General features: G+C 41.4%; 1 protein-coding gene across 8 annotated transcripts in view; it reads right to left on the bottom strand.

The window, feature by feature from the left end:
* The window catches only part of B3GALNT2 (beta-1,3-N-acetylgalactosaminyltransferase 2), a 31284-nt gene extending 7648 nt beyond the window's left edge, over positions 1–23636 (bottom strand). The window contains exons 1-9 of one of the 8 annotated variants that reach the window (XM_075043241.1): positions 23369–23631; positions 13142–13289; positions 11706–11806; positions 10397–10590; positions 8925–9020; positions 4453–4563; positions 3686–3764; positions 2257–2437; positions 470–595 (exon numbers count right to left, since the gene is read on the bottom strand). In XM_075043241.1, the coding sequence (XP_074899342.1) occupies positions 470–595; positions 2257–2437; positions 3686–3764; positions 4453–4563; positions 8925–9020; positions 10397–10590; positions 11706–11806; positions 13142–13289; positions 23369–23471 (1139 nt within the window). In that variant the 5' untranslated portion in view covers positions 23472–23631. Of the gene's footprint in view, positions 1–469; positions 596–2256; positions 2441–3685; positions 3768–4452; positions 4564–8924; positions 9021–10396; positions 10591–11705; positions 11807–13141; positions 13290–17807; positions 18439–23368 lie in introns of those variants that run through there. The other 7 variants (XM_075043240.1, XM_075043239.1, XM_075043238.1 and 4 more) reach the window with 7 other exon arrangements.
* Between the last annotated feature and the right edge of the window lie 1291 nt (positions 23637–24927).

Raw genomic sequence — 24927 nt, 5'->3', positions numbered from 1 at the left:
AAAACGGGTAGCAATCCCTGTCATTCACAGCCTTCAAAATAAAGTACAGGCTATAAAGGCAATTTTGTTTCTCCTGTTTACCCCACTTCCTCAAGCCCACACAAAAAAATCACAGTGGCTTCAAAAAAAGTAATGTTTACAATTCTAGTATGTACTTGCCTTTTAACTTTACCGTACCGCTGGAATACTTTTATTTACTTAAGTACCACGACAAAGACATACAACACATTTTAAAACTAGGTAAAATATTCAGCAAGTTCAACTCATTGTAAAGGCACACTCTGGAAAGCTATTGTAAAGGATTGATTTCTGTATTCTGAGATTCAAAGTTCTACACATACAAAAGTCCTGCTTTTTATAACTAGCTTCCACAGGCAGAAAAAGGGAACTCACATGAAACCAGACTTAAAGCAGTAAACCGTTCACTAAAGACATGGTATCTCTTAAAGACAAGTTAAAAAAAACTCACTTTCCCCACCAAATGTTTGGCCTGTCCAGTTTTTTCTGCATTATCCTGTTAAAAACAGCCTCCAAATCAATGTAACAGTCATCATCTGTCTTCAGCAACAAATCAAAACTCGTTGATTCAACTGTCCTGTAGCCAAAAAGAAAAGCGATGAGATGCTGAGCTGCAGCCCACAAACTACAGTTACACAACAGAACACTCCACAGGGTTTTTTGGGGGAAGCAGAAGGGGAGGGAAGGAATGGCTTTCCTACCCTTGACTTTTAAACATTTTCCCTATTGACAAAGGCTGACTGCTTGTCCTATAGAAAGGAGATGGAGCTGCATCCTATGATGATCTTACAACATGGATTTGTGTATGAGCTGAAGAAAACAAACTTGAAGTTTTGTTCTCCAGGACAGATGGTGGATTTACTAATGAATCAGTCTTAAACAGTATTGACCTCAGAAGGGTATGAATCCCTGCTGATGATGGCAGCACAGCTGTTAAAAGCCAGTGGCTACATGTCAGTAGCCTACTCTTCAGGACGAGACAGTCAGTTCAAGGGCAATACAACTGTAGAAGGTTGTAAGAAACATCTGTGGAAACAACTTAGTACTTACTCTTTCTCAGTAAAGCACCCTTCAAATGTGAAAAAAGTAATCTTTAACTGTCTGAAATAGTTGAATATCTGTCACTTGTAAAACAACCCAAGAAGCTTAAGAGGCTAGGGATTATTCCTGGGTCGATTAACAGACATTGATTTTAAAGGTAATTTCTCTTAACAAGAAAGTCATTCTCCTTAAGCCTTTTATTACTAAATTTTGAAAAAATTGCTAACCTGTAAGAAATTATCACAAAGATCTAAGTGTCGACATTTAAACTCCCTTTTTAGAACTGAAAGCTTGGTTCGGTTTTTCAGTTACATTCATAACCATGAAATTTGTTAAATAAGAGCATTATCTTGCAAGCAACTAAAACTGTGAGCTATATTTCTTACTCCACAGCAACATCAATTAATTGAAACAGTTGTCTCAGAGTAACGGAAAGAATTGCAAATTAGAGGTAATAACGTATTAGATTCACCACAGATAATGTAATACACTGTGAAAATTCTTCCTCCCAACCTTCCGTCCCCCTGTACACAAGCTTCCTATACTTTCCCTACTCCTGTAGAGTACAGTATGCAGTCTTTGGCTCCTCAGTAAAAGAGAGATACGGACATACTGGGTGGAGAGTCCAGCAAAGGGCCACCAAGGATTAAGGGCCTGGAGCATCTCTCCTATGAGGAAAGGCTGAGAGAGCTGGGACTGTTAAGCCTGGAGGAGAGAGGGCTTGGGGGAGCTCATCAATGTATATAAATACCTGAGGGGAGGGTGTAAAGAGATGGAGCCAGGCTCTTTTCAGTGGTGCCCAGTGACAGGACAGGAGTCAATGGCTACAAACTGAAACACTTAGGTATGCAAGCTGGCCAAAAGCCATCCTTTAAAAGACTAAAGCTTCTAGTTTTCAGGCCAAAACAAATTAAAAGAAATTACAAGGAGACGTGAAAATTCTCACACCTGGACTCTTAGAGCAGAAGCCTGTCTTGCCAGCTTATGCTTATTTGAGGCACCAAGGGTCAGCATTCAAGAGATATAGATCCTGTTATTTTACTCACTACATGCCCCCAAAATTGAGAGAGAAATATAACTTAATGAAGTAAATCATATAAGGTATGTATTTCATGGCGTCTGTCAGATAATGTAACATGCTGGATCATCCTGCACTACAAACAGCAACATTTCTAAGAGAAAATACTTTCAACATACCATCGGTAGAAGTTCAGCAGTTTGGCTGGAACATTTCTGTAAGTGTCAATAACATCTACAAAAACAATATCGTCATAGGTACCACTTTCTTCCTTCAATAAAGCATCTTCTTTTTCAAGATTTTTTATGTGACTTGTAAACCTTTCTGGGCGAGTATGGAGGCTTTTTAATAGAGCATCACCTTCTGAAAGAAACAGCACCCATCATTAAACAAAGATGCATACCTACATACTATTTCACATGTTTCTCTTGGATCATACACAACATACTCACAAAATGAATCTGAAGAAGTGTTCAACTCAATGGGGTTATGAAAATCCTACAATTAATTTTTAAATTTCTATGAAATGTTAAAAGTTGCAGAACAGCAAAGAAGTATATTTTTGCATAAGGTCTGATACAGAAAGTAAAAATGTGTTCTTTTCCTTTTCAGTAATAAAAGGATTCAAGTTTTTAAGAGCTGTCTGGGACTTCACTATTACTCTTACTGGTAGAGGAAAAAGGCTACTGTTACATCAGTTACTCCTAAGCCTATATACCTAGCAAAAAAATAAACACCCAAACAAAAAAACCTGCTATGCTAAGTATAATCAAATTGGCATTGCTTTGATGTAGCGCATCACATAGCTGACTGCAGGTAAAAGCTAAGAAAATATTGCAAGAATACTGAACTTCTTTGTAAGGAGATAGTTTGTGGTACTGAAGAACTTTTTGACAAACAGGATGGAAGGGCTTTAGCACACCTCAGTTCAGGTTCCTACACAGATGACAAGACAACAGGACTGCCCAATAACATCTGCCAGGCCTAGCTACAAAAACACAGGAACAACACTCTGAAAGTCACTGCTTATGTTGGCTATGATGGATGGATAAGAATACATCAACTCCAGTGCTATGTGGCCAAAATCTTAGACATTGGAACGGGCTCCTATAGAGTCTCTGAATATTCTGCTGAAATAGGTGTAAAACAGCAACGACAGGGGTGGAAAAGCAGGCTCTGTTAAGTAGTCACTATTTGTCAGTTAATATTAAACATCATGACACAGTACTTCTAACAGTAGCAGGACTGGGAAAAAAATGTGAAAATGATCAGGGAAGAGTTTCATTGCACAATATTTTTTAACTTGGGTTTGGTAACAAAAAACAAGGACTGAGAAGAGAGTCTAGATAAAAATGGTATTTCTGTTAATAAAAAGACATAGGGATACAAGTCAACTGGAGTGGCTGACAAAGGGCAAGGAAAGAAACCACATCAGGACATTGACACATTAGGCATTAAAAAAACCAGGAAGAAATTAATTGTTTCTACTAAAAGAAAACTTAAGGTGATCAAGTTCATAGAGATAGCACAAATTCTAGCTCAGAAATGTAATTTAAAGTTCCTGTTTTATCATAACATCAAATGTGATGCTACGTTTTGTAGACTTACCTTGAATAGTGTAGATAAAACCACCTGCTATTCCCTCCACACCTTCTGTGAGTTCATGTGGCAGTGAGCCTTCCCCTGCCTGCTAAAGACAAATTAACGGAAAGAGATAAATCAGTTCACCTCTCATTACTGATACGTTTTTCCCTACGATTTTAAGATGTGAAGCTTTCTGGCAACTGAGAATGAAATTAATTTAAAGCTCTTCTGGTTTAGGTACCTGCATAATGAAAGACTAAGACTAAGATCTTTAACTGTAAAGTTCTGTGGCACTTTTTGAAGTTTCATCTAAAACTAGCAGTACCACTGAAACTTTCAGAAAAGTCGTTTTGAAGTTGAGAGCAAAATATAAAGTTATTCTGGCTAAATTACAACAGCACAGCATGTTTAAGCAAGCAATGTTTTGACAGGAAAAGAGGTACACCGCCAAAAAGCAAAAAAAAACAGGCTTAATCCCGTCAATTGGGATTTTAGCACGGGATTTTTGACCCACATTTTGCCATCTCTGATACACTGATACTGCTTCACACCTGAGAAAGACAACAGGTGAACTTTAATCCCTTCAAAATAAAAGAAAATGCCACTTACTAGCATCATTTTTTGCATGCCCGTGTCCTTTTTCCAGGCAAAGCAAACTTCCCCTCTGAGACAACAGGAGAAGCCCAACTGAATTAACGATTTACAGAGAAACACAGGAAAGCAAAATGCTAAATACGCAAGACTTATAGAAAAAATAGAAACATGGTAGAAAGGAAGGTGAGGTGACTCACTGTAATGACTCTGAAAACACCCCCTCCATCATTCACCATCACGTTATGAAGGTTTCTTGAAACAAGGCCCTGAAGATCCTGGCTTTCCCACACAATGGTACCTTCAAAACTCTGGTAAGAGAGCAAAACACTGTTATGCAGGTATTAAAAGACTTAAAAGGATGAAAATCAAACAGTTTGGGGTTTCTTTTATTTTAAAATAGTCAACTTCACGCAACATATAGCTTGAACGCACAACACATGTTTTACTTACACTTCAATAAAAGTAAGTTACACACAGAAGAGATACATCTGCAAAACTCAGAAACTCAGTAATCATGCTTTTAAGACTAATCATGAATCTTCATATTAGGAACATTGAACTTTTAACGGAAGTCTACTGTAAAAGTCTTTGGCTTTCTAACATCATTAAGATGGCATTTAAAGGTGACCTGAAGTGAATTTTTAAAAATCAACTATAAAATCCTGCATTACAAAGAGAATACGTTAAAACAGCCTTGGAAATAAGTACTTTTTAGTTATCTGCCAAAACCAGAGATCAGAGACTTAACCCTGACATCAGCAAAACTCAAAGGAAAATGCAGCCACCTTTATCCTGGCAAAGCTGTCACAAGCTACTGTAGGAGAGTCACAGAACTCTGACCTCACATCTTGGCTGGTAGGGAAAGGAGGAGAAAGACACGTATCTTCAAAACTTTCTGGGTTTAACTGTCAGTTTAAGTTATGTCACTCCAGGGGGGGGGGGCGGTGGTGGTGGTGGTGGTGGTGTAAATTATTGCATTTAAAAGCTTTTCATCTCAACTTGAAACTAATCCACCTAACAGTCCAACTACTACCCATTTTATGCAAGACTTTCCTGAAGACCCCTGAGAACTTGCAAAGGGACAAGTGGTATGTTGTACAGATAACAGTACTGTTAGTATTATATTTTTTAATCTTTTTAAAGCAATTTCACCCTTATGACAAGGTAGTACAGAGTAGTCATACCGTTGTTATACTCCTGACTGCTAAACGAGCACATTCTGTTTTGTTTCTCCCAATTTCATAGGAAAAACACTAGTAGCAAGTGTGGACCTTGGAACAGAGAAACAACTTGTTTCAACTCTTTGTAGATGCATCTCTGTTGCTGTAGAAAGTCTGTTTACTTGTACTAACCTCTCAGCTCTTGCCCATTTTAGCTTCCCTGTACTCCAGAAACCTTCTGCAGAAACTCTCCAGTTACTGACACACGATTAAGTGTAGCTTAGAGTTCAGCTCAATTCTTTGCTTTCCTCTAGAAGCAAGTCTTAACATCTGCAGCAGTCTCAGTATTTAATGACAGCTGCTTATTTCAGAAGTCTCCCACCGATTATTTATAATGCCACCTTTATAAGCTAGTAATGGAGCTAGTCAGTGTTTATTCAAGCCCGACTTGCATGCCCAATACCTTCCCCTTCTTTGTTTAATTACCTGTCAGTTATCAAAACAAATAGACCACTACTAAGACTTTTTTTAGTGGCAGGACCCCTGAACACCCTGCACAATAAAACCCACATGCTGAAGTTCCCTATTTGCAGTGGCTGTCATCTCCCATTCCAATGTTTTCTGCTGTAGGGACCGGGCTCTAATCCCACTTCTGTGCCTTGTTTACAGACACAACCTATGGTAAGTTCTTTAGTGAGCCTGAGAATCCTTTCACTCCTCAGCAACCAGAAACATTAAAATTCTCACCACTGACTATTATTGATACTGACTCCAAACATGTACCAAGAGTCTTAATCAGTTATTACCAGTGAACCGCAGCACAAGGTGTCCCTCAAGCTGCGAACTATCATTATTTTCCAGGTTGAGAGACTTGTAAGCAAATTTTCTAATGACTTTAGCCTTCAGCTATTCTTACTGTAAGCCGCTTATTGAAAACTGAGGCCTGAAAATGCTTAAAGCAAAACATTATTGGCACACCTGAGACTACATCATCTGGTTTTCCGCATTTAAATTCTAGCCTTGTTGCTGCCAGAGCGCAGTGACATTTACAGTGAATACCGAACAGGTGTACTGACATAATGCAGCCCTGCCGAACTCCTTTCCTAATGTTTAACAGTGCTGTGCTTTTTGTTTTTCCAACCACTCCCCATTAGTAATACAGAGTATGCATAGTATGGAATCCCATTTTCATGCAAGCAGCCTGTGGGTTTTTGACAAGATAAGTGCATTGCTAAGACTTGGCTGTAAGGACCCCTGTGTGAGTTTTAGTTATCTGCTAGTGGTTCTGTTCTTCTGCGCTTTCAGTTGTTCCAAAGCTGAATGATTGATTCTGTCTTTGACAATCTGGCCTGCCAGATGCTTATTCTAATGCTGCATTTCCCTCCCTTTCCCCAAGACAAGCAGAAAGAGCAGCACTTCAGCTGGAAGATGAATGAAGCTCTTCAGCAGTCTCTACAATCCATTACTTCTTGAAGGTGGAAAGGCAGAGAATAGATACTGTCTCAGAAACCATCTTGTGACAATTAAACAGTTCACTAAATTTACTGCTCTCAAACAAGTAGATAGGAACACGTGGGCGTTCTGTCTCCTCTGAATCATCTTGTATGGTTCAGCATCCTAAGTATCACAGGAGACTACATGCTGTGCATAAACCCTATTAATCTACATTAGAAACATCATGTTATCCTGTAAGCATTCAGCACATGACACGTATCAGATTAAGGAAGCCCGCACAAAGAAATATATGAATACTAATATCCCCTTTCTAAATGAAATACTTCCCATCTGCCTCTCAGGAAAAACACAATCATTTATAACAAAATTACAACTGCCTAGAAATTCAGCATCTCGAAACAAAGTCTTACAGGGAAAAGGCTTGCATGTTACACTACCAAATTACTGGGTAACCAATACTCTTTTTAAAAAGAGTAAAAAAAACCTGAATCATTTTGATCTCAAATTAGATTATCAAAACACATGCACAGAATACTGCAAGAGGTCTGCTCACCCAAAAGGTCTCCTGCCAGCCTAACAAACTTGCATAATATTCAGTAAAAACTATTTAAGAAGATAAACCAATTAAGAGGATAAACCAATTAATCAGCTACAGATTCCCCTTAAAAAGAGCAGGTTTCCAAATGCATTCATTCTTATAGAGACAGGGGAATAAATCAGGGATTAAACTGGCCCCAAATGTCCTCTCATCCCCCTTCAGTCTTCTCTTGCTCCATTCTTTCATAAAACACTTAATTTCTTGCATAACAAAACAACCCAGCCCCAAAGACAACTTACAGAAATAGGAGCAAGGGTCCAGTTATATAGGAGAATATTTAATTGAAGGGAAACAGCCTAAAATGGCAGCTGACATATCTAGTGAGAGATCACTGGTCCACCAGGAACAATTCCTCATATGTGGGAAGGTCTGCTGAACTAGAATTCTCATTCTGAGTCAACTTGTATTCACTAAACTTTCACTGTAACAATATCAGGTTTTTTCCTACCTATATTCTGTTTCTTCTGTGTTTAATCACCTTCCTTCCTAAAAAGCCACAAGTAGGTTCTATATCCCTATACCAAAACACTACTCTTGGACTGCACCCCCAATCCCAAAGAGGATTAAAAAAAACCCCAAAACTTTAGATTCTGACTCATTAGCTTAGCTAATGGTATCTCAGGACAAGCAAGAACGCTAACACTCATTACTGTCCAAAAAGCAGTCTTCTTCCAAATTTCTGATTTCTGAGGGGCACCCATTTAAAAAAAACAAAACAACAACAAAAACAAACAAAAAAACCAAACCAAAAAAAAAACCACTTCTGCCATAGGATGTTGACAGGTTTTAAAAACCCAAATGTCAGTCTTCTGTGCATCCATTTAGTATTTTACAGATAGACCCTACTAAAGATCTTCTTGAAGGTCTAATTCTTGTACCCTTGCATGGTTCAATGAATGAAAAATTCCTCACTAGTGCCGCCAGAAGAAATAACCAAAATCTCAGTAGCCTGCAGTAAGAGCTTCTCGATTACAACTATTCAACTAATACCATTATTGCAAACATTACACACAGTATCTTGCTGTAATATCCAAGATGTCAGAAGCAGAAATCTCTCTTCCAGCTGTTCCCTAGAAATCTGTGCCATCCTCCCCTCCCTATCTTGTATACTAATGTCTGAAAAAGCAGGAGGGAGAAATAACCATCCCATTCTCTGGTAAACTCTCCCACAGAATTGAAGCAGGTACAATTTTCACTCAGAAACTGAAAAGGTTTCCGAAATTGCTATTTGTCAATGTAGTTTTTTTTAATCAATTTGTATTTTTCAGGTTTTGCTTTATAACTACCAGTGATAATGAGATGGTGAAAAAGAAATTCTGGATTTCAGCATATCCCCTCAACTAACATTCTAGAAGCTTTCACTTGCCTTTTTCTGTCTCAAGCAAAGGCCAGTTTTATCAGTCAGTCTCTCCAGCTGACTCAAAAGAACTGCAGGCAGTTCTGATACTGCACATACCTCTGGCAAAATGAACTGCTCTACTGGCTTGTACCATAATCTGTTCACTTGCACTCCACAGCTTGGTGGACTAAAGCGAGCACTAAAGAGAGCTTCCTGTGAACAACAGAAAAGAAAAAACAAACAAACAAACAAACAAAAACCCACACATTAAAAGTGCTGTGAGATTATGTAATTCTTCATCATCTCAATTAGTTACAAAGGAAAAAGGCTTATTGATTGTATAAAACTTAGTGAAAGTTTTATTCTCACAACAGCCTCAGACTCTACAGAATTTGAGTGTTGGATTGACACGGTGGAAGCAAGCAACAATGGAACAAGAGTGCAAGTTCAACTAGAATCCAACCCACAGAGCACATCATGTGGAAGACTTGGACTCATCTCCCAGTTTACAGACTTTCTATCTTCTGTTTAAATAGCTGACTACTATTAATTGCAACAGAGGATGCCGAACCCTAAAACTTAATTGCTACTATATTACATAGGCCACCAAATGGCTCTTAGATAGTAACAAATGACATAAAGATGCAGCATTGCCAGAGTCCCAATCTTCAGAAAACAGTCTCCAAGCACTCCTATGATACTAATTTTTCTCCTTCACTGGAGGTAAAAAGCTAATGCAGATCAAGTTACTAGGGTCTCAATGTTCAGAACTCTAGCATTTAGCAAACATAAATCTGATTACAGTATACTTTTTCTTTTTTTTGCTATTATAAACGCAACTCATTGGAAGTTCATCATAAAAGCCATACTTCAGTATATTTTCTGGACTTAATGTGAATTATTAGCTTAAATTTAAAATTCTTTCTACTCTAGCATAGCCAGAGTCTTGAAATTGGCCTATCAAGTTATTGGTAGAGATAAATGCAATATACCAAATACAACAATCACGCTCAATGGCTTTTTTCCTCCAGGTTAGCACTAAGCTATCCTATCAAATCCATAACAGCTTGGGAGCGGGAGAAATTATCACTGAAGTTAGATTATTACCTGTAAATAATACCAGTTTCTAGAAATCTCAAAATGTCTTGCCAGAAGGCAGACAATAAAAAGTTACAGTTGTCCTGCATCTCTCTGCTTGAAGGCATCAAATGTGTCTTTCTGCACGTGTTTTAAATATATTCAACAGTTTATTTTTTATTCATTGATACCCGTCAATACTTTAGAACCTCAAATGCAATCAAAATTGTGTCTTGGAATTAGATATAAGTGCTCTTTCAAAAGGACATTTAAAGTAACTCACAGCATTTTTTGAATTTCATCTTTTCCTCATCCGGGATATGTGTGCATGTGTATATATTTCTGTGAAATAAGAATTTACAATGCAACAGAAGAAAAATATAATTCATATGCTTGTCAGCTAAGTAATTCTAAATCATCAACACAGCATGTTGCTTTCTGTAAGAACTTAATCCACAATAAAGAGACAATGTGCTTTAGTCCACTTTCAAAAGATAACTACAATACTCTACCTCATGTTCTGCCTGGTACAGTTTCACAGTGATGTTCCTCTGGAATCCCACCCCATCAGCCTCATAAAATACTCCGAGACTGGTAATGACAATGGGGTAAAGTACACGAAAGTTCACACTGACAATTCTGTCTTCAGATAGCACAGAAGGTACATCCTCAGGGAGACTGAATGCTTCAATTTCCTGATTCAAAACTGTATGAAAAAGAAAGGACAGAGGCAATGTGAGAAGACTTCATAGTTCTTGAACTGGATACACACAGAGCACACTAGATACATGCAAAACATTCTGATGAATTAGCATGGCTCGCAAGTGCACAAAGATATCAAACCAAACGCTGGAGGAGAAGAAAATACAACTGGCTGCAGACTGCAGCAAGGAGGAATTCAGAGTGATGCAGCAATCTGCAGGCTACCAGCAATTGCAAATCAATGCCTACATATCCACAGGAAAAAAGACTAGAAACACAATAAATCCACAGAGTGAAGACAAAAATGCTATTTGACTGCATGAATATCTGTATATTAGCATATTAAAATAATTATTCATGTATCAAAATGGCATACACCTCCACTTAATTGGATGCCTGCTTTTTGGCATTATTGCCTCCCTAAGCCCTGAGGTACCATTTATTCTTGGGAGACTGGTTAAGCAGTGGATGTTGCCATTCAAAGAGAAAGTAACAGAAGCTTCATTTTATGGTGAAACATGGCTTAAGGGTCAAGCAGTCCTTAGTTAACTTGCAATTAAAGAGCAAAAATTAAATAGAAAAAAAGGTGACAGGAAGAACTTACAATTTTAGTTAGGAATTTTTGTATGGCAGCATTTCATTTTTTCCCCATGGTACATTTCTTAATTGCTCTCCCTCTACAGCAGAATCTGAAAAACCTATCAGCCAGGCTTGCTTAGAATTCACTTTGTCACCAGAGAAGTCTATCTGACACTCAAGACTCTGGCACCTTGCTACTTTCTTCACATATGACACTAAACCGGATCATTCCAGCCCTCTCCAACTTCATTTTACACAGGGAATGAGTAAAAATGTCCATTATATGGGAGAGACTGTCCCCTGACGCAAGGAAAATGCAAATCCATTAGAAGTCAATGGCCTCCCCTTACATCCCCAAAGATCTCTCCCTTTCATGCCTGCACATGGTACTTACAGGAAGATCATGCAACTGTTAAGACAGCACCTAGGCAGCACTTATTTTCAGGACTGGCTGACTCAGTTAAGCACCCCAAGCTACTCTCAGAAAAGACAACTAGTTCTAGTTCAGCTCACAGTATTTTTAAAAGTTAACTTCTATACCTGGGTTACTGATGTTCAGAAGTTTGCAGGAGTATGGGTCTTCTCTGTCCTCCACTGGCACAGCACAACCATGCGCACCTATTATAAACTTCACAAGGACACTAAAATAATTTGGTTTTATTAACACCAGTTCTCTCCCCTCCTCCCTCCATCTTCAACAAACTTATTTCATCACAACAGCCTGTCTTTCACAGGATTGAGATTTTGAACCCCTGAAAAATCAGTAGTTAGAGTCTGTATGTAGAGCAACCACGTGAATCCCCTCACAGGGGCTCAATTCCAAACCTCCATTAGTGTTTTACATTTCATAATGAGGATGCAGAAAGACTGGCAACTAGGAATGTGATTCAAGACAGCCAGCACACTAAACAGAAAAAGACCTAAGGCAACACTGAAGGATCCTGAAGACCTGCCTTTCCCTGCCTGGCTTTGTTACTTAATTCAAGATTGTTTAAATATTCTGCATTCAAAAGGCAATCAAAAAAATAATAAGAAAAGAGACACATAGCATCAAAGGAGGAACAAGGACCCCAGACTACTTGTTACAATGAAATGTCTCAGTTTTGCTTTGTAGCAAAACAACAGGTTGCTCTTTCCAGCCCCAATCATGGTTGTGCCACAATCAGGAGACAAGAAGCAGTATGAAGAGCAAGAGGGTCCGCTTTAGCCTAGTCTTTCACCTAGCAGCTAAATATCCTCCTGGAACTCCATATAGGCTATGAAAGGTCACATTCTTAGATGACTGAAGTAGCTATGCTTCACTCCAAACTGTATGCTGACACCAAATCTGTGAACGGTAAATAGCTCAGTGCAAGGCAGGTACCAAGATGTGAGGCCTATCAAGATGACAGTGTTCCCATGAATGAACTGCCCCAGAAGTTTCTCAGCAAGAACAGAGCTGTCTGTAGACTGTCAGGTCTGTGCAAGGAATGAGGAAGGGTTCTGCTGGTCACTCACACTGCAGCAGTCTCATGCACCTGGTTCAGTGGGAAATAAACCTGAACTTTACAGCTGAGGCTGTTGTGAGGGTTTTTTGTGGTTCTCTCACCAAATGCAATCCTGCCTGCTTTCAAGTATCCTGGATTACTAAGCATTTCAAGGTGCATACCATACAAAGCGTACATTGCAACACAAAAAAGGGAAAGTCTTATACATCACTAATGAACAGTGGCAACTAACTGCAAAACCAAACAGCAGCAAACAGTCAAACAACTACGTTTTATTCCTTGTATAAAAAACAGTTACAGCCCAGAAAAAGTATTCTTATGGATTACTAAAGAGATTGAAAAAAATTATCAGAGTACAAGATGCTCACAAATAAAGCAAAAAAAAAGGAAATACTTCCCAAAAGAAAGGATTAGATCAAGATATTTAAGCATTATAGTCTTCCCCCCACTCCCCCGCAAAGCCCCAAATTACAAAACACTAGAGATTACCGTTGGCTCAGTGCAGGATGTTGTTTCAGGTGCTTGAACCAAGTGTTCCTTATAACACTGCGCAGTTCATGATTGTGTCGAGCTGACAAAACACCTACAATAATATCATAATGTTTCAGCTTCCACTGAGGAAAGAATGCCAGTGGACCTAGAAATATAAACCGACAAAGATTTATTATATACACATATTACCATCAGCCTGAGTTGCAAGCAACAATTAAAATGCATCTCAAAAGCAAGAGTACTGGGAACCTGAAACACTAAAATCAAGAAGCAGAATTACTATTGCATTCTTGGTTCAGAATCGGTGAAACATTTTCAACATGCCAAAACCTTCACTAGCAATCTAGGAAAACTTTACTGCAATGATCTAAGCAAGTCACTGCAGGTAAAAAACTGTGACTCACAAGGCAGGCAAAAACATAAGCCTTAGTTTTGACTGACGGTATCTTCCATTCTTTAAATATTTGCCTGCCTGTCTTATGATCAAACTGCCCCCTGAGAACATGCTCTTGCTGGGCTTCTCTTTCCTATCAGCCATCAGAAACCTTGTGGGCAAGACGCAAGGTCCTACTGTTCCCTCTGCAAAACTTTTGAGACAGTCTAGGCCTTCTGCTTGCTCATTGATACCTCCCCCAGCATGATTTATCCTAAAGCCTGGGGCTTGTCATCGCTGGTACCAGGCCTTCACTATTAGAATTCACCAGTATTCTACCTAGGAAAAAAAAAAAAAATATTTCAACAAGGCCTGTCAGATTCAGAAATATGCCCATTTCCCCCCTTCTTTTTAAAACTGCTGGACTACCTTTCTGCCTCATCATTTCAATCTAGTATGTCAAGGCCTATCATTTCCAAGCTTTTGAAGTGTAACACCACTCTGCCTTCACACAGGGTATTACATCCCTACACAGGGGAATGCTCTGGCTTTATTCATAGCTGGATGTCACTGCCAATACTTGTAATCCAAGATTTAGCTTGTGCTGTTTTAATTCGGAGATCATGAAAGCCAGACTTGATTTCAGGTAAGATTATGACCAGGTATAGACCTGAGAAGCTCTGACTTAGAGCCTGCAAACAGTCAGGCAAGTAGCTAAAGTGAATTTGCTTAACTTAATTTATCAGACATTCTAGAGTTAAGAGAGATTTGTATTTAGCTTTAGTAAAAGATTGCTTTCTACTCATCTCCTTTTTTTTCCCCCATTAGGCTGCAGATAAAGAAAACAAATGTAAATGTGAGGGTCCTCTAAACTACTGCATACAGCATAGATAAGATTTTTTTAAAATCTAATTTTAAAAAGACAAAAATATCGCCAAGTCTGTATTGTATACTCCCACTAGAAAAGAGTTGAATTATAATCCAGATTCTACCTTCTGTACCAGCATTCCCTTTTTCCACTTTGAAACTGAGAAGATAGATAGGTCTTGTTACAACTGCCCACTAACCTAGGGCCTCACAGCACCCGCCACAAGAACTGCCATGCCAAATCACACCAGACACCCATCTAGCCTTACACTCCACTTCAGTATGCAGCATGCAGTGGATAGGCCTTGGCCTTGCTCTGCTCTCTGCTGAATCAACATCAAGCTATTTCAGATTTTTTTTTTTTTTTTTTTTTTTTTTTTTTTGCTTTAGGGGCTATTGATAATGGCTTGCACCCAACTCCCTAGTCCCAAAGCCAAATAAAACAGTGCTCTGCAACTGATTCTCAGAACAGTAGAAGAGCAGGGAAAGTAGAGTGATGTTTCCACAGGCAAACCTTTCCCAGTCTATTTCCCACTAAATATTTTAGTTCTAAACAGGCAAACACTGATTTTCTGGAAAAAAAAAAAGGTTAAGTCCCACAGTTATTTAAAAGAATCTGTACTGACAACAGCTACAAGCTTATCAATAACTTAAGCTGAACATTAACCTATTAAGAGAAGTTTACATCAACTTATGCTCACGACTTAAAAACCCAAACAGCAAGCCACTAGTTCCACTCCTTGTTTTTTTGCTGAAGTCAACTGTTACATCTCTTATAACAACCACACACTGAATTGGAAAAAGGTTCAGGAATGTGATTTGTTTGCTGACAGAGCAACAAACTTACTACCCTATATAACATCTGAAGAAACTTGAAAAGTCAAACACATTGCTCAATCCAAATAAAATTTTAGTTTTCCTTTATGCTGGTAAATACCAACTATCCAGAGGCTCTGTATGTCTTTGGAGGTCATTACGTAGCCAAGATCCGTCAGGTCTCAACAACAGCAGAGGTACATCAGGCAGCCACACGTTTGTAAGACTACAACATTATAGCAAATTCCTCTGTAGTCTCATAATTCCTTCTCACATATCCCTTTTCTTTTCCTGTTCTTCTTCCATCCTTTGATTACTCTTTAAACAGCCTCTGCAGCCTTAACCACAAGCCTTCCAACATAAATCTCATAGGAGGACTAATGTGTTTGTAGACTGCACATGCGGTATTGTTTACACAGATTTGGTTTTTAAGATATCACTTTTAATTAGAAGCAGAACCATTTCATTAAATCAAAATTAAAGAAAAATAAAGCTAAGAGCAGAAGTCTATAGGGTGACTTGACTCAGAATAGCATAAATTGGCTTAAATCAATTAAAAAATAAAAATAAGCTACTCAAATCAAATATATAAACTTTTAATTAGCTTATACTTTAAAATGAGTGAAGCTTTTCCTTATGAACCATTCATGTGGGAACAAAGTTAATGTAACAGATGCTTCAGAACTAATATCCTACTGCTTTTAGAACAGACAGCTCTTTCTTGTTTTAGGCCATCTTCAGGCTCAGTAAGGAAGCATTACAGTGGTCTATATTGAGAAGATTGTCTTCTCTGTCCCAAGGGTTACACCATTTTACTTTTAAAACCACTGAAAATGGGAAAAAAAAGAAAGCTTACTTTCACAAAAACCTAATGAATAAGCTCTCTGCTTGTTAGCAAAGGTTTCTACTTCCTATGGAAAAGTAGGAGTAACAGTTGCTAAACTTTCAGGAAAAGAGATTCATATGTCTCTCTCTCTGAACTAGCACTATTAAAAAAAAGGGGACATAAAGTGAGAGGCACAGGGGAAGAAAAGACTAAAGCTATTATTCATTTATAAGGATAATTCAGATATGTGCATATATATGCTCTGGTGCAGCATAATTTAAGAGAAAACATTGCTGACCTCCAAGTCAATAGTAACAATTTATACAAGCAATCAAAAATTTGCCACTGGGGACCAAACTTATTTATATCATGTTCTACTTTTGTGCATTCTTAGGCCAAAATTTTAAGTGTTGGTAAAAGGCTAAAAAATACATACTACATCACTCTTACCTCGAACTGGTTGTGCAAGATAATTAAGCCTTTAAATTTTCTAATTACAAAAACAAACAAAAACTCCAAATCTGTACATTTTGTGGGTTGGGGATGAGGGGGAAGAAAAAAAGCTACACATCACATTGCATGATAAACCCTAAAAGTGCTGCTAACCAAAGGGATACGGAAGGAGAGGAAGCCTTTCCAATTCAAAGGTCACACTATCACTGATTGCTTTGCTTTTAAATTCTTACTGTCTTAAAGCTGCATCTCAGTTGCATCACACAGCCCAAGACTTCTCTGTGGAACATAAGTAGCCAAATGGGCAGTGCCTACCCTATACTCTTTTAGCACCAGCAATAAAATTGCTTTCACTTGGCTGTTTTGCTTGAGGCTGTTAACCCACAGCAAAAGCTACAAAAAACATGAAAGGAAGCAGCCCTCTCTCAGCTGCTGAGATCCATTTAATTCTATACAGCAACTGTAAGGAGTACTTCTGTCAGCTCTAAGACTACTTAAGTCCGGTCTGCCAGAGTCTTGTTTCACATGGTTAGTAACAAGCTCCTACTGAAGTTTTCTTGGGCTGTGATATTTGTTAGGACAGGCTACCACACAATTGTCTGATGTCTGACCATACATGTTTTTCTATTAGTACAGTTTTTCACCTCAGTATGAGCTGTGGTAAGCTTTCACAGGATTCTTCGTCACTAGTTGTCATGAAACTTGGTGAAAACGATGGTCTTTGGGACCTCCACCTGTCTGTCAAGCTTAACTGAGAACTACCAACAGATCAAAGTTAGGAAGAGCTGCAGGGAAAGGTAAACAAGTGCATATAGAGAACACAAAGCTGTGCCCTTAGAAGACAAGGCTAAAGATGCAGAAGTGTGTCTCCTGCTAAGCTGGCCATGGAAAGAGGTCACTGCTGACAGGCAGTCTGCTGGCCTAGTCAGATTTTAACCACATCAGCAGCAGTCAACAGCTCTTGAAGTTTTTCAAAATCCCAAACTACAGAGATTAACATGCATCTCTTCTTCCTATGAGACTGATTCTCAAGTAAAATGTCAAGTTAAGCTGTTAATTATATTTACTGTCATTATAAGGAGCTGAAAAGATTGAGAGATCATTTAGCTTGATTTTGTCAACAAACAAGGTAAATATGATCTTGCTGCACATATCTCTACTGATGAGTCCCCTACCAACTACTAAATTTGGCAGTCATTTTCAGTCAAGTTTGACATAGCGTGCAGTCCCTAAAGTGATTAAGTTCCCATGTTTCATGGAACTGGACTGGACAGAGAAAAGACTCGTTGTTAGTGCCTGCACTGAGAAACGCAGCAGCATAGGGTTACCTGCATTATCAGGCACCAGAGAAACTCCACTGGAGACTGCTAGCATGAGCAAGCTCCACAGAAGGCTGGGCTTTCTATCTTCTGCAACCCATGCAGCTACTTTTTCTTAAAAAAAAAATAAAAAAAATCAGCGAATGGAACTAAGTAGGCCAGGCAGAAGTTATTTAGAATATTCTCAACTAATCTACTTGATAAGACTAAAAAGGAACAACACCCCTCCAAAAAAAAAAACCAAAAAAACCCCCACACATTCCAGGTTGTTATTTCTGCCTATTCTTGCGACTGCAACCACATTCCTGTTTTTTAATGCCTTTTTCTTCTGTACTACTTTGTGAAAGATCCAAACAAACACGAAGGAAGGAATTAACTGAATATAAAGGTTTGTATTCAGAGAATGCTGACACACTCAGAAAAAGGACAAAGCAAAGAGCTTTCCCCCTCTCTAATCTTCTTCACTTAAAGTAATCTGCTATAGCTCATCTGCATTACACGTTTCTCTGCAAGCAGAGCTACGTGACCCCCCTGCAATACCTACTTTATACCAGAGCTAAAAATCGCCAAGATGTGCACCCCTGGTTTCTGCGGGAGCACGGTACTCCTTGAGACAGACAAGCCTTTAGACAAGCTTTTAAACAAGCTTTACAGATTCAAAGAGGAAAACCTCTGTAGGCAGTTATCTCTCTTTTTTTTTTTTTTTTTTTTAACATCAACAGCATTCCCTTAAAGAAATAGGACAGCAGGGTCCTGAGTTGCAAAGTGACAGTAGTAATACTGGTGAGATGATGGTGCTCTAAACACCTTTACTGATACAGCACTCGCACACTTCTAGACAAATCTGGGAACAATGGCCAAAGCATCAGAAGCGTAGACACAAAAGGAATAAAGCAAATGCTTTTTGCAACACTGAAACTGTTCCCCCCGGCCTTTTTTTCTTTTTTCTTTTTTTTTGGGGGGTGGGGTGGCGGGGTGAAGGAGGGCAGGAGGAAGCACAGCACCTTTATCCTTTGAAAACTAGTTACCAATCCCTGATGCCATGGAACAAAAAACCTGCTCCCAGGGAAGGTTACATGCTCCCTCAATGGGCAATTTGGAAGACAACTGGTGAAGAGCTTCCTTCAGCCACAAGTCTTGCTCTCCAACTCTGGCAGAACTGGTACTCTTTGCCCCCTGCTCCAGCACCAAAACACAAAAATGCAGCTCCAGTGCTGCTCGTTAGTAGTTTGCAACATCCACGGAATAACTGCAAACTCTTAAAAAAAATCCCAATTCAGTTGGAAAATACCGTCAGCTTTGTTGTGGATTCTTTGTCAATTATTTCATGCCCATCAAAGGTGAGGGGATTGTTTTTGTTGGGGATGGCCCATCCCTGGAAAAGTACGTTATAGTAAGATCTCGCAGATGAAGGCTGGGGAACAACTGGCAGAACTGCACAGCTACTGCCAATGCAAAACATGACCTGTTGATGGAAGGTTTCGATTTCCAAGGCCACCAGCCTATTAGTCTTTACATGCCTACGAAAGATGAAATAACTTTGTGACCAAGCATACTACTTTCTGACAGACAGGCTTAACAGATTTCAGACAACATCTTTTCTTAAGAAAGTATCACATTTTGGCAGACTTTCTCCCTACACAGCACAGCATCACTCAAAACCTCAGAGATTGTTTCTGCATTACGTTATTTCAGCACTGAAAAGCAGGTTAAGCTCTTCCTCCTTCTGTCTCACCTGTTATGTACACAGGCTAGATCATGAGGGGGACAGCCCTAATTCTGCAAGGCGGATCACTAAACTCCAGCCTGACCAACCCTGTATATGGTTCCATTAGGCCAGTGCTTGAAGAAGTACGTGCTGAACCACAGGACAACAGATGGCATACAAGCAGTTTCTAGAAAATGGTGGTTTTTAATCTGTTGCATAATTGTTCACTAGTAAAAGACTGACTCTAACAAAACCAAAAGGGCCAATTCTTAGCTGCCACACACCCCCAGAAATGTAACAGGAATAACGTATTAAAGGGCATTAGCATCAGCAAAGTAGCAGCATGTTACATTGAATGTGTGGGGCTTTCTGATCAGGCACTGTAACTGAAGCCCTACAGTGAGTAATTTCCTACTCAATAAGACTTCTGCCATCAATTAAAACACACGATCAGCAATGAATCCACCTGGAGTGCTAAAAGCAGGTCTGTCTGTTCTTTCTCAAGTTTCTGAGGTCATTTTATAATTAGCATTTATCTAAGATTTTTACAAAAATTAACTAAAGCTTCCTACCCACGAACTTCCTTTCGATAGCACTTGCTTGTAACCAGTTAGACAAGGACTTCAATTAAACCTAAAAGCACATTCTTGCACAAGTCTTGCTCAGAAGTGCGAATTACAGTCCCATTAACTGATGAACAAAAAGAAGGCAGGGAGCCAGCAAAGTCAGGAAGCCACCAATGTCAGGACACTGAAGCAAAGGCCAGTGTCTTTGGTCTCAGAACTGATCCTATTTATTTTTTTCCAATTAAAGAGTACTGTCTACAAGAAGTGTACTCTATCTTCTGTGACACCAAGGTGAAAGTCATCATGAACACAGAGAAAGTCAGAATACTGCACAGGAAGAGACACAACCAAGGGCCAAAGCGTGCAGGCAGACCACAGGCCTTTCACATGGGGTAGTTTAGAAGAAGGTCTTATTAAAGGAGATGCTTCCAATAGAAGACGACAAGTAAATGGAATGAGTGAAGACTGGAACACTGTTTACATTTAAAGTCATCTGACCTATAGACAGCAAAAATTAACTGCTTTCTGGAACTGGAAAGCCTATTTTGCCAGTAGAAGTCAGAAATACCTAAATTGCTCAGCTTAAGAAAACAAATGTTTAAAACCTTTGATCTCTATGGTTACACGATGGAGGTGTACCTGAAGGAGGAAAAAAGACCCTTTTAACTGAAAGGCTTAAGAACAGAAGGGCATAAACCATTTGCAAGCAAGTTTAGGCCAGAAACAAGAAAACACTTATAATCAGGACAACAAACTTCTGGAACAGCCTCTTCCTAAGACTGCTAGAAATCCAAGCAAACAAATAAAAAGCTACCCCAAATCTTCACTAAATAAACGTAGGCTGCCCAGCTGCCATTTTAAGACAGAGCTCAAGGGTTGCTTATTAGAAAAAGTAAGCAGAATTGATGGCCAGAGATGTCTATTCCAGTCTTGTGTTAGCGAGTCAATGACGTCAAGGTAAATAATCAGCATAACAGGTTATCAACTTTTTAACAAATTTCCATTTGCGTGAGTGTGTGTGATGACTATTGAGAGGGGAATTATACTCCTCAAAAAATAGAACTGCTGTTCACTCTGCCTTTGACCTCCACTAGTAGCTAATTTTGCAGCTGTTGAGGCACTACACAACTATTGAGGCACACAGACACTACACAGAAATACCAAAGGATACACAAATAATGCATTTTTATGTCACAGCTATTGTAAAATACTGTCCCATGACCAGATTTAATTTTTATTCATACCAGTGATTCCAGGTAGTAGGTAATAAAGAGCAGCTGGAGCAGTAAACAAGAAAAAAAAAAAAAGATATTACTCAATAATCAAATGAAACCAGACTGGCTTTATCAGGCAGTACCAGATCCTCTTAAACACTTTCAGATTCAAGAAGCCTTTTAATATATAGGGACATTTCTTACTCTTGTATACGAATTCATTAATGTTCCTAAAACACTCTGAATAATAAAAAAATATAACACAGAAGACATCAGAGATAGAAGAGGTCCCTTAGCTCATCCTTCTTTCCTCTGCCAAGGCAGCCATACCTACAGCTTGTATATTTCGCAGTACTTTGAAGGCTAAGAGGCAATCTCTTCCTTAAATTATCATGCAAGGATCAGGCCTACAAAGAGATAGCACATGTACAGTGTTGAATATTTCCTATGGAAGTTCTTTTTTTATAACAGGCATCAGTTTTTCTCTCCTCAGTGTGAATACATTACTCAATAGGTTACAACTAAGTAACACTAGCACAAACAAAATGTACACTTACTCTTTCAGTATTAAAAAAAAAAAGCTTTTTTAAAAATCCTAGTTATCCTAACATTATCCAATGTGGCACAGTTTCACAGTAACAAACACAAACTTGAAACAGCGAATCTCTGAAGAGCAAAGCTTCTTCCCTCCCTTCCCAACTGAGAAACTTCTGGATTTTCTTTAGAAATATTTGTTAGCGGAAAACACATTTCTGCAGGAAAGGTCATCGTGAGATTCCACATTGCCACTTCTAACTCCAAATTAACACAATGAAGTTACAAAAGCAGCACCGTGAAAAATGAGGAACAAAACCAGCCAGACAATTCAAACGCACTTCAGACTATCAACTAGAACTCCCGTTCTTTTATAATTCAAGGGTGCAATGGCCAGAATACAAAGACACCCATACAACTCTGTGGCCTTCAGGCTATGCAAATGCGCTGACCTTGCTCCTTTCACACCTGCGTTATTAATTACCACTGGAAATCAGCAGACTCTCATTTCCTCACAGTTGTGTACACTCTGCACAGGGAACAGGCACCGGTCGCAAAGCGTGGCTTTGTTAGTGAACAGGGTACCGGGTCGCTAAACAGAGTTCTAAGCAGAATTCAATTTTAAAAACCCACCGTTTTTTCCTTATAATTTTTTCAGATGTCCTGTAGAATATTTCTTAATGTTCTCAGACAGCTCCTATGGGTAGTTGTCAAAAGTTTCTGCCCCAACAGATGCCTGTTTCTGCCAGGCTTGCAGATTTGCGGCCTGAAGACTACAACTTGCCTTATGAGGAGCACAAGGTGTAAGCAAGCCCTCAGGGGTCTGATTTCACTTGTGCCCATCCTGTGAATAGCTTTTTGCACCACAGGGGTTTTAAAGACCGCCGAGGCAAACACGGCACAGCGCAAAGAGCTATTCCTAGGACTGGGAATGACCCGACCCAAGTGGAACGCGCGGGAATTTCTTCCCCACGCACCTCAGCGGGAGCGGGAGGGCACCCGTGGGGGCAGGAGGGGTTCAGAGTGGGCCGCCGCCCCACAGAAAGTTGCGAGGCACCCTCGACAACCCACGGACGGCCACGGCGGTCGGTGCCTCCGGCGTAAACGGCGGAGCCGGCGCTGCTCTCCGCGGCTCGGCCTAACGAGCCGTTACCTCACGATGAACCCAGGCGGGCACTCCGGGCGCTTTTCCCCGGCGGGCTGCCGTCGTCCCGAGCGAGCCCCGGAGCCCCCCGAGCCCGGCAGGCGGCAGGCAGACCCCCCGCCCGCAGCCACAGACACGCCGGAGCCGCCGCAGCAGGGGGACGGCCCGAGCGTGTAACGGCCACAGACCCCCCCAAACCCCCTTTTCCCCGCGGCTCCTCGCCTCCCGGCCCCGTTAACCGCCCCAGCCGCCCGCGGCCCCAGGCACCCCCCTTCAGCCCCCTGCCCCGCCAGCCCCGCGGCCCCGACCTCTCCTCACCAAGGCTCCTGGGGGCGGGGGAGCCCCGCCCGCCCGGGGTGCCCGTGCCCCCGGGGGGCAGCCCCCGCCGCCCGCCCCTTCCCTACCTGCCGGCTGCCTCTCGGGGCCGCCGGGGCAGCTGAGCAGCAGCCAGAGGTGCAGCGCGACCCCGACCGCACAGGGGCACAGCAGCACCAGCCAGTTTCGCATTGGCCGCCGCCGCAGCCAGCCCCTTCCCCTCCGCGCCGGCCTCTCCCAGCGGCGACGGGCCGACTCCCGGCCGCCCGCGGCTCCTCCTCCCCGCCTCCGCCGCTCGGCCGGGCCGGGCTCCGCTGCCCCGCGGCCGCCGGGAGCTGCAGTCCCGCCTCAGCCCCGGCGGGCAGCGGGAGGCGCGGGCGGCGGCGGCGAGCGCCTACAGCCCCCACAATGCCGCGGGGCGGGGCGGGGCGGCCCCGGGAGGCTGAGGGGAGCGGGGCCGGCGTTGCCGCGCACGGCGGGGAGAGCCGGCCGGGAGAGCCGGGCGGGCGTCCTCCCCCGCGGGCGTCCTCCCCCGCGGGGAAACGCCGAGGACGCGCGGCTTTACCTCACGTTCTACGCGGCAGGGGAGCGTAGGCGTCGGGGGCGGCAGCAGCGCGCTATCCTTAGGGGTTGCTGCCCCCTGGGGGGCCGCGGGGCTTCGCCCGTGGCCGCCCTCGGGGCCCCCCACCCCTGCCCCGCCGCAGGCCTCGCCTCCCGCCGGGCTGGCCGTGCCCGCGGCTGCCGCTGCGGTGCAGCCCCAGAGGGCTGAGGCGCCGGGGCAGCGGCTGGGGGAAACCCTTCCCCGGTTCGTCTGTATTGGTGCAACGCGAGGGTTCTCCGCTGAATGCCCCTTCCCAAAAGTCGTCGTGTAGGCACGAAGTAGCCTTCCAGAACAATCCTTTGCTAATCCAATAAAGAGGAGGGAGTGCTTCCCTTTGGCAAAGAACCGCAGCGGCACTGCAAACTGTTCCTGGAGGGTTTCGTGCCAGCGAGGAACATGTTACTTGACTGAAATTCCAGGGGGGGGGGTTTAGACAACCCGAGTGTCCTTAACCGCGGCTGGATCACGGCCAAGAATCGACGGTGGCGTTCTTGTTCCTGCAGGAGGGCGTTAGGAGATGTAAATAATCCAAGATCAGCTTCGCATCTTAACCGACAGCCACCGCTTTGAGAACCTGGGGAGCTACGGACCGACCTGCCAAGAGGGCGACCGCCTGCACAGCCGCACGCTGGCTAAAGAGGTTGGAATGGGACTGGACGGAGGAGAGCATAAGATTATCGGCTCCTTGATAAGTTACTTGTCTCTGCTCCCTCTGAACACCAATAACAAAGAGAAATGTTTCCTTGGACTCCTGCAGGGTGAATCTACCTGAAAAAGTGATGTGGAAAAACAAGCAGAGGCTTCTGAGAAGTTAATGTATAAACCAGAAGTTTATGTGTAGTAGCAGTAAGGCTTAAATGAATGCTTGCCGATGCTATTCTATCAATCAGAAACACATAATTTAGTAATAGAACCTGATACGTATGAAGTATGATTGAAAGAAAGGATTTTTTCTGAAAAGTTTTCAAGAGAAAATCGTTCTTAAAATCCCCAACCTGTGAAGTGTTTGAAAAATGCTTAAAGCCCTTACAAACAGCTTCATTAAGA

The sequence above is a fragment of the Buteo buteo genome, chromosome 12, assembly GCF_964188355.1.
Source record: "Buteo buteo chromosome 12, bButBut1.hap1.1, whole genome shotgun sequence".
NCBI classification, from domain to species: domain Eukaryota; kingdom Metazoa; phylum Chordata; class Aves; order Accipitriformes; family Accipitridae; genus Buteo; species Buteo buteo.
This window is presented reverse-complemented; position numbering and strand designations above follow the sequence as displayed.